General features: G+C 35.7%; 3 protein-coding genes across 3 annotated transcripts; all 3 read right to left on the reverse strand.

The window, feature by feature from the left end:
* Window positions 1-1,298: 1,298 nt before the first annotated feature.
* On the reverse strand, window positions 1,299-3,164 carry LOC101510369 (uncharacterized). The gene is made up of 2 exons (XM_027331168.1): window positions 2,930-3,164; window positions 1,299-2,818 (listed from the first exon to the last, which is right to left on the reverse strand). The coding sequence occupies exons 1-2, from the start codon at window positions 3,162-3,164 to the stop codon at window positions 1,299-1,301; spliced, it is 1,755 nt and encodes a 584-aa protein (XP_027186969.1).
* A 41-nt stretch (window positions 3,165-3,205) lies between these two features.
* Window positions 3,206-4,135, reverse strand: LOC113784889 (uncharacterized). The gene has a single exon (XM_027331167.1). The coding sequence runs from the start codon at window positions 4,133-4,135 to the stop codon at window positions 3,206-3,208; it is 930 nt and encodes a 309-aa protein (XP_027186968.1).
* A 985-nt stretch (window positions 4,136-5,120) lies between these two features.
* Window positions 5,121-6,258, reverse strand: LOC101510042 (uncharacterized). The gene is made up of 2 exons (XM_004516366.1): window positions 5,462-6,258; window positions 5,121-5,397 (listed from the first exon to the last, which is right to left on the reverse strand). The coding sequence occupies exons 1-2, from the start codon at window positions 6,256-6,258 to the stop codon at window positions 5,121-5,123; spliced, it is 1,074 nt and encodes a 357-aa protein (XP_004516423.1).
* Window positions 6,259-10,419: the final 4,161 nt, after the last annotated feature.

Here is a 10,419-nt window from a genome sequence, read left to right on the forward strand (position 1 = left end):
GTACAATATTGGCTATCCATTGGGGATAATTTGCCACAACGAGGAATCCTGCGTCCAATTGTTTTTGTATTTCTTCCCTGATTTTAATGACATATCAGGCTTCATTCGCCTTAATTTTTGTTTCACCGGAGAAGAATCGGGTTTTAAGGGCAATTTATGCTCCACTATGCTAGTATCCAATCCAGGCATATCCTGATACGACCAGGCAAAAACATCTTTGTATTCATGTAAGAGTTGGATTAGTTTGTGATATACTTCTTTCTTTAAGATGGTGCCAACCTTAATTTCTTTCCTTCCTTCTTCAGTCCCTAGATTAACAATTTCTATCGGTTCCTCAAAGGGCATGATACCCTGAGTTTCCCGTTCTACCGCTCTTAACAAATCTAGAGGGGGTTCATAATCTTCTTCATTATCTTTTTCTGTTTGACTAACAAGATGGTTAAGATTATGCAACGAGATCTTAGTACAGTCGTCTGTGAATGAACTATTCCCAAATCTGCAGGATTCAAGGCTAGGATAAGGAGAAAGAAGGAAAAATAAAAAAAAATAAAAAATGGCGAATGAATATAAACATATGAAAGTGATAAGAAAGAACAATAGGAAAACAAAATGAGAATGCATTTATTGAAATTCAAAGTATTGGAAAAACAACATTGTATCCATCCTAAATATAATGAAACATCTTAAGGTCTTAGTAACAGTAATAATGCTTTTAGAATTACATTGGAATTGCATTAAATATCATAGGTGACTTGACTACTTTCCAATTCCTGATTTCTGCCCCTACACCACACGGGCGAATCCAATTGGCATCCCCATCAAACATGTCATCTTCAGCTGCCGCAATATGGATTTCACTTGTTGGTCTTGCACTTTGGAAACTCCGTCGGATGTCACAGATGGGAATCCTTTCGATTCTTGGCTCTCGATTTTCAATTCGAGCTAATCTTTTTTCTTTTTTCTCTTTGACCAATCTCCGTTTGTCATCCCTGGTGGGTTTGTAACCTAAACCCCACTTATCTCTATTTTCAGGAAGTTCCACCGGTTCTTTGAGCCCTTCTTCATCCTTCCCCAACCCGTGCCACGGATGGTGTCCTCTACTCAACATGAACTTAGCCACCATAATAGCAGTGTTGGACATATGTGGTTCTATAGGTGTCGTTTCGACATAAGCGGTGTCCACGATTTCTAGTGTTTGGAAGGCAGTTTCTAGAGCGTCTTTTGTTGTCTCAACATAAGGTGTGGTGGACAAATTACTCACCAACAAATCTCCTTCTCCTGATACGATTACCAATTGGTCATTTCATATACTTCAGCTTTTGGTGTAAGGTTGATGGCACTACGCCGGCAGAATGGATCCATGGCCTCCCCAATAAGCAACTATAAGCGGGTACAATATCCATCACGTGAAACGTGATTTCGAATGTGACCGGGCCTATTTGAATTGGGAGATCGATTTCCCCCATTACTTCTCTGCGACTCCCGTCGAAAGCTCTAACAACCATGGGACTTGGTCTCATATATGTACCATCACAAGGTAGTTTTGCTAATGTTGATTTGGATATGACATTCAGTGAGGAGCCATTGTCAATGAGGACTCTTGACATTATATGGTCGAGGCACATTACTGATATGTGTAGTGCTTTATTATGCCCTCTCCCTTCGGTCGGCAACTCATCATCTGTGAAAGTTAGGTGATTGTTGGCTGTGATGTTATTTATGATGCCTCCAAATTTGTCCACGGTGATGTCGTGAGTGACATGAGCCTCATTTAGTATTTTCATCAATAGCTTCCGGTGGGACTCATAATTCATCAATAGGGATAACAATGAAATCCTTGTAGGAGTATGGTTGAGTTGGTCGACTATTTTGTATTCACTCTGTTTGATGATTTTGAGAAATTCCTGAGCTTCTTCATTAGAAACCTCTTTCTCATTTTCTACTTTCTCATTTTCGACTTTCTTTTCCTCTTTATGTGTGTATGCCTTCTCAAACACCACTCTCATTTCTCTTTGTGATTTTCCTGGGGAGTATATCCAATCATTTCTAGTCATTCCTCCTATTCCTAAAAGGTTCGTGACAACGGTGGTTTTAGATCTAGAAACATCTTTGTTCTTCTGTTTAGCTAGATGTACCTCTACATTATAGTTCCAAGGTACAGCTTTGTTGTCTTTATATGAAAAAGGGCTTGATATCTGAACTATTAAGGTCCTCAAATCACCGGGGGCATTCATACTTTCCTCCTTAGTGAAATGAATGACCAATGGCTTTGGGATGGTTATGCCAAGTTTTTCTTCTGATTGGGTTGCAGTCATACCGTCATCCTTTTCCCAACGACTTATTTGAATGGTGCCTATGTTTATCAATTTTTGAAGTTCTTTTTTGAACTCATTGCATTCTTCTATGGAATGATCTTCATTGAGGTGGAAATTGCATCTTGCTTTCACATCGGCATTTCCTTGGATTAACCCAAATTTACATAACTCAGAGAAAATCAGTCCCATCGGGGCCTTAATTTTCTCGACCTCCTTTATTACTTGGTGATTTTCTTCGATTGCATTCACTATTGGCCCACCATGGACTGGTAGAGGATTATTCTTCACGCTAGGCTCGTTTTCTTTAAAATTCAACCTTCCAGCCTTAAGCAAATCGTGCACCTTAAATTTTAAAGCTAAGAAATTTTCAGTAGAGTGTGCTACAGCCCCAGAGTGGTAATCACACACGACGTTCGAGTCATATCCTTTTGGGTAGGGTGGTTCTATAGTTTTCCCGGGACATAGTGCAACCATAGAATTGCTAACCAGATGCGGTAATAACTCTACGTAGGTCATAGGGATTGGGTCGAAATGTACGAACTTCCTCCCACGATAGTTTTTCCCCTGACTTTCATATGAATCTTCATTCCCTTATAAGTGTTGACTTAGAGTACCTGAGATTTGTGAAGTTGCAGCGGCGTAAGGGCAACGCACAAAAGAAGGATTAGTTGGGTTTGACGCCACAAAATGGCTTTCTTCCTCCTTTTTCTTATTCGCACCTGCGGGCAACTTTTTTGTGTTATTTAATCCGGTATAGCCGGAAGCAATCTTTCCGCTTTTCAATCCCATTTCTACTCTTTCACCTATGATGACGAGATCTGAAAAATTTGATGAAACGCTTCCTATCATTTTGTCATAAAAAAGAGGTTGAAGAGTGTTTATGAACATGGTCACCATTTCTTTTTCAGATATGGGGGTTCAACCTGGGAAGCTAGTTCACTCCATCGTTGGGCATATTCCTTGAATGTTTCATTGTCTCGTTTTGTCATATTTTGCTGATGGATTCTATCAGGAGCCATGTCGAGATTATATTTGTATTGTTTCAAAAAGGCATCCACCAAATCTTTCCAAGAGCTAATATGAGCTCGCTCAAGGTGCATATACCAACTCAGGGAAGCTCCTGTCAAACTGTCTTGAAAGAAGTGGATTAGCAGTTTTTCGTCATGGGCGCAAAAACCCATTTTTCGACAATACATAATAAGATGGTTCTTGGGGCATGTAGTTCCCTTGTATTTGTCGAATTCAGGCAATTTGAATTTCTGAGGTATTATAACATCAGAAATGAGGCATAGGTCTGAAGCATCAAATCCATAATTGTTTCCCCCTTCAACAACTCTCAAGCGTTCTTCCAAGGCTTGCCATTTTTCTTGGGATTGATTGCTCTCGAGCGGTCGAGGTTCATGGTGTATGTTTAACATCACCGGCTTAGCTTTGGTAGATTTTCCTTGCGATGAAGAGCCAGGAAAGCCCGAAGTGAGGGGTGAAGGTTGCACTTGAGGGAACTCGCCAGTACCATGTAGTGGATTTGTAGCCACGACCAGTGTATTGTTGTTGGAGAGATGAGTGTCTATGGGTGGGGTATAACCTAGAGGAAGACCATAAGGTGGAAATTGTTGTGCCTTCCCTTCTTGATAATTGGTGTGAAGGTGTGGAACGATGCACGTTGGGTGAACAAGAGTGTTTTGGGGCACCCTCTCGTCTACCAAAGGATTCCCATCATTTCTATTTCCGAGTGCTTGTAAAATCTTCAAGATCTTGGTCATTTGCCCCTTGAGCTGGTTCACATCTTCTCTTATTTCTGTTTGCTCTAGCTCATCCATGATTTTTGACTGGGATCGTGTTCGATAACGGTGTCGTAACACCAAATTTTTTGCTTGATGTGTTATTTTTTTCTGTGAAAGAATATGGCATGAGTATGCAATGTGATGTATGAAAATGTAATTGTGCATGAATGTTAAAGACATATTTATTGCTTGTTTGTGAATATCTTAACCAATAAAGAGAGGGCCATGGGATCAAAAGTGGGGCCAAATTTAATTCATTGAGAAAAAGCAAGATACAAGTTTTGCCACAAAATAAAAAACGAAAGTAGAAATCTAAACACGAAATTTGAAAATTTAATGAGCCATCAATTTTTTCATTTGCTCAATTAAACTTTTACAATGTTCAATAAAAATGGAGATCTCTTGAGGGGTAGAGAGAGGATTAGCTATCCCGTCAGCATCTCTTAATAATGGTGGAATTTCTCCGATAGCAGAGTTGGTCAAATAAACTAGTTTGGAGAAACGATCCATCCAAAACATTCCTTCTTGAACAAGTCTCTCAATGGTGTATTTTTGTGTATACATCTCGTCTTCTTTTCTTGCAAGTTCAACTCGGTATGCTTCAATGATCTCTTCTTGACATTGCCTTTCTACCATGATCTTGTTTTCACATTCCGCTCTTACCCTCTCTATTTGTTGCTTCAGATTTGCTTCTTGTCGACAGATGATTTCATGCTTTTCCCCATATTTCTTTAGCAACTCTTTAAGCCTAAGACCTTCAATCACTGCATCATCCCTTTCTTGACGTCTAAGTCTTAACTCTTCATTCGCACCCCGCAAACAGATTCGAGTTCTCTCGTTGCTTTCTTCTTCCTCTCTTGCCCTTTTTTGTACTTTCTCAAGGATAAGCGATTGTTGGGTATTCTTATACTCCGTATCTCTATAAGCCTGGTGAGCCATCTCCAATTCTTTTTGTAATTTTTCAATTTCTTGTCCTTTGAGAGCTAAGTCGACCTCTAAATCTTCAGTACTGAAAAAAAGATTATGTTGTTACTACTTTGGGAGTAATGATGGTGCTGTGAAAAGGCAACTTGACCTCTAATGCCCTCTTTTTCACCCAATTATGATATTCCTCTCCTATACCACAACTTCTAGGCCCTAATTCTTGTCCTCTTCTAACAACATCTCTCCAAGACTTACGTATTCTCAACAAGCTAGCATCATAAACATCTCGTCCATGAATAACAAAAGATTTTGTTACATCCATTATTGGAGGTTTTTTCATAGGATAACCCAATTGTCTCAATGCAACATAGGGACTATAATTTATACACCCTTTGGTTCCAATGAGGGGAACATCTTATATCTTGACTACGGGAGTACCATTGAATCGTTCTTTCGTTGAGATTTGCTAGAACGTTGGCCCATTCCTTTTTGCTCTTAGTATTTAATTGATGCATGTCTTGAAAAATATGTTTGACAAACCAAAAATAGAGTATTGGCGAGCAACAATGGATTAGGCCCCCCTCTTTCTCATGACGGAAGTCGAGCGTGCAGTAAATGTAAGCCAAAATTGTCGGTACTGGATTCTCCCCTCTCTGCTTGTAAGCCAAAAAGACGTATATCGCCATGAAATCCACAAAATCCTTAATAGTTGGAAATAAAACAATTCCATATATTATTAAGGCAAGCACATCCATGAAAGTGTCCCATTTTCCATCTCTTGCTAAGTTTATTGCTTTCTCCTCAAGATATTTTATTGGAAATCCAATCAAATTATCTTTGTTGGTTCTATTGTCTTCTATTTCCTTTATAGGGATATCAAACATTTCAGCAATTGTTTTCAGTGAGGGGTAGTGTTCCATGTATTGGTAAGGTTTACTCCCCTTCATCGGATATCTCATTATTAGTTCGAACTCCTCCAACGTTGGGGCCAACTGAAATTCCTTGAAACACCTAAAAGGAGGATCAAATAATTGGGCCAACGCTGTAAGGGCATCCACTTGTACATTAACCTCAAGTAAATCAAGAATCTTGCCGAATTTCCCCATAAAGATTATACGTTGTACTTTTTTCAACTTCTGAGCAAGATTCTTAATGTTGTTCACATCAGGTTTAAGAACTCTCAATGGCAAGGTCTTTCTTAATGGAGTAATATTTGAGCCACCATTTGATCCCATATTTCCTGTGGTCAAAGTTATTCACAACAAGCCTTAATTTTTATGGTTTTGAAAATGATGAGATAATGATTTTTCAAAAGTAACCATGATAAAGACTATGATGCAAACAAAAGAAAGATGATGATGAGGAAGAGAAAAAAAAAACTTGGGTATACTAGCGGGTAGTGAACATGACATAGAATAAGATTTTCGTATGTACGTGTGATTTATACCATTTTTTCATGTGAACCTTTACTAAGAGTAGCTCTATAGTTCTAAATTGGTTCCTAGAGCACACAACTCAATTCTAAAATATTAAATCAATTAATAGGTAAACTATTAAAATGGAAATATTATAGAAAATGTCAACTCTAGGTGAGACTTTCATGACAACCAAACAAGATGTACATCCAGAAGATTATCATTACATAGTCTCAAACTTATCTTAGGTTGCACTCAGCCCAGGTATAGAGCCCACTCAAAAGTGTGTGAATCATGTTAGGGTGTATAGAAAAATAAATAAAAAATAAAAAAATAATCACAATAAAAATAAATTAACAAAATACATATAATTATATCAACAATATGACAAAATAAAAAAGTAAAAAAAATAAAACAATAGGGGTAATATAAATAAAAATAATAAATAATAAAATAACTATATATAATTAATTAGATTGGTTACTAGACTGATTATTTCAAGATCAGATTATCTTCTTCTCTTTTTCTAATTAATCACTATTTTTTTGTGCTCTCAATTTGTGTTTCCAATTGTGCTCCCCTTTGTCTTCTTGTGGCCGACTATTTATAGACTTTTGGGCAAAGATTTCAAAAGACAAAACAATAATTGTCAATTGATTACCATTAATCTATTTTTTTCGATTTCTTTTCTTTTAATTGGCCACAATTATACCGATTCTTATTGCTATTGATTCATTTCTTCGGTTTTCTTTTCTATTCAATTGATCACCATTATTCTGATTTTTATGACCATCAATCAATTTCTTTTCGGTTTTTTTCATTTATTTTGATTATCATTGCATTGATTTTTATGACCATCAATTCATTTCTTTTCAGTTTCCTTTATTTTTATTTCTTATTATTATTTTTATATTTTAGAAAATAGTCTGAACAAGAATTAGAGGCAAACAAGAACCGAAAACACTTGTGATTGTTAAAAGCTTATATCCCTAATTATTTATTTTTATTTTTATATTTCTTCACATATATTTATATATTTATTATTATTATTATTTCCTTTTTTAATAAAAAGTAAAAATCGAACAAAATTAGGTGTCAACACCTTGTAGAATTCTTCTTTTAAATTTATTATTGTGTTTCAGGTTCCAGGTCAAATTTCAGACACTAGCCATCATCTGATCAGAAAATACGGATTTCAGTCAATTTTGTCACATTGCCCCGAAAATTTCCCAAAAAATCTCGATGAAATCGAGGATCAGTAGACCCTTATAGCATTCCACTCTTAAATTTATCATCGTGTTTCATGTTTCGTGTCAGATTTCAGACAGTAGCCAACGTATAGTCGAAAAATATGGATTTATGTCAATTTTGTCATATCGCACTAGAAATTGTACGGAAATCACCCAAAAAGTCTAGATGAAATCGAGGATCAGTAAACCTTTATAGAATTCTTAAATTTATCACCATGTTTTGAGTTTCGGGTCAAATTTTTGACACAAGCCATCGCCTGGTTGAAAAATATGAATTTTGGTCTTTTTTTAAGATGGCCCCAGAAATCGTATGGAAATCGCCAGAAAAGCTCAGATGAAATCTAGGATTAGGAGACTCTTGTAGCATTATTCTTTTAAATTTTGTATTCTCTTTTGGGTCTCAATTCAGATTTCAAACACTTGCCATCGTCTGCTCGGAAAATATGGATTTAAGTATATTGTGTCATATCACCCCGGAAATTATACTGAAATTGCTAGAAAAGTCTAAATGAAATCGAGGATCAAGAGACCCTTGTAGCATTCTTCTCTAAAATTTAGTGTTCTCATTAAATACTTTTGTTATCATCAAAACTCTAAGTATAAAACCAACTTGGTTCCAACACTTTCTTATTAGAGTTAGACGCTATGTTTCTGGCGCACACACACACTAAATAGAATATTAGGTATGGAATCAGTAAGATATAGAAGTTATCTAAGCATTCATCTGTATATTTTCTGGTCAACCTTTTGGACTGACTAATCTTTTTCTAATGAACAAGTAGATTTACAATCATTCATCTTAATCTTCATGATAAGCTCTTTTGTATACTTTGTTTGATGAATGTATATGCCTTTCTGAATTTGCTGAATTTGTATCACTAAGAGGAACTTAAGTTCGCCCATCATGCTCATTTGAAATTCAAGTTGCATCAACTTAGCATATTGTTGACAAAGAGTGCCATTAGTAGATCCAAAATATTGTCATCAACATAAATTTGAATAACAAGAATGTCATATCCTATTGATTTTCTAAATAGGGTGGTGTCTACTTGTCCTCTTTCAAAAAAAAAAAAATTAAGTAAGAAATCACCTAATATATCATACCATGTCCTAGGTGCTTTTTTTAGACCATACGATGATTTCCTAAGTTTAAATTCATAGTCTGGAAATTCAGAGCTTTCTAAATTTGGGGACTGCTTAAAATAGACTTCTTCACTAATATACATGTTTAGGAAGGCACTTTTAACAACCATTTCAAATAAAGTAATGCTATTATAAGAAACAAAGGAAAGTAGGATACAAATTGCCTCTAACTTAGCCACTAGAGCAAAGTCTTAGTGTAACAATACTCTTTTGTTGATTGTAACCTTGTGCAACCAATGTGGCCTTGTTTCTGATAAAATCTCCCTTTTTCATTTAACTTGTTTATGAAAACCCACTTGGTTCCAATAATTTTTTCTTTGGTATGAGTACTAGATCTCAAACATCATTCCTTTTAAATTCATTCAACTCTTCTTGCATTGCAAGTATCCATCCATCATCTGTCAGTACTTCATCAACAGAGGTAAGTTCAATTGATGATAGTAGACCAAACTAGTTTGTGTCCTTCATTGATGATCTAGTATTTAGAGGATCATTGTAGTTTCCAATAATCAGAGTTTCAGGATGAGATGACTTGTACTACCTTCAATGACTTATGACTTATTTTGACTGCTTTTGACTTGGTCATATTCATCTTCTAATGTTTTGTCATCTTCCTCTCATTTATTTGCATGCATCTATTTCCTCTGGTTCTAGTAAACCTGCAATGTCCTCAACTTACTTCGACTATTTATGGCAAGTTATTTGTCGTAAAATGTAACATGTATTGACGTCTCCACAATTTGAGTTTCCCTGTTGAACACTTCATAAGCTTTGGACTTTTTGGAGTATCCAAGGAAGGTACACTTTTGTGAGCTGAGATCAAACTTGCCAAGGTTGGTTTTAATGTTTAACATATAACAAATACAACAAAATTGCTTAAAGTAAGAGATGTTTGGATTTTTACTCTTCCATAATTGCTTAAAATTCTATTATGAATATAGCATGCATTGTTAATTTCCTTTGTACATAAATGCTTTGCAACATCCATCTCATTTAACATTGTTCTAAAGAATTTTACCCAAGTCCACCTCGTGTATTCATCTACTATTACAAAGTTATATTTCTTTCGATTTACTGAGGTTGTTTTCACTGGCCCAAATAGATCTATATGCAAGAGCTCAAGGGGTTCAACGGTTCACTCTAAACCAATTAGTGTTAGTGTGACTTAGGGTTTCGGTTTACGAAGATCCACAATCACTATAAACTAATTAATTTTTGTGTAAAATAGGGTTTTAATTTTTGAATTTCCAATGGTGCATTATTAACTAACTATTGTTAGTGTGACTTTGGTTTTCGATTAATGAAGATCCAACTATTTAATATTAACCAAATAGTGTTAGTGAGAATTAGGGTTTGTATTTATGAAGATCCAATTGTTATATCTTTAATAATTAGTCTTAGTAAGAAATTGGGTTTTGATTTATAAAGATCCAACTGTTCAATATTAACTAGTTAGTCTTAGTGTGAAACAAAATTTCGATTTATGAATATTGATCGGTTCAATCGTAATTAATTTATGTTAGCGTGACTTGGATTTTCGATTTATAAACATACAACAGTTTAATATAAACTAATTAGTCTTAGTGTG

Source organism: Cicer arietinum, chromosome 5, assembly GCF_000331145.2.
Source record: "Cicer arietinum cultivar CDC Frontier isolate Library 1 chromosome 5, Cicar.CDCFrontier_v2.0, whole genome shotgun sequence".
NCBI classification, from domain to species: Eukaryota; Viridiplantae; Streptophyta; class Magnoliopsida; order Fabales; family Fabaceae; genus Cicer; species Cicer arietinum.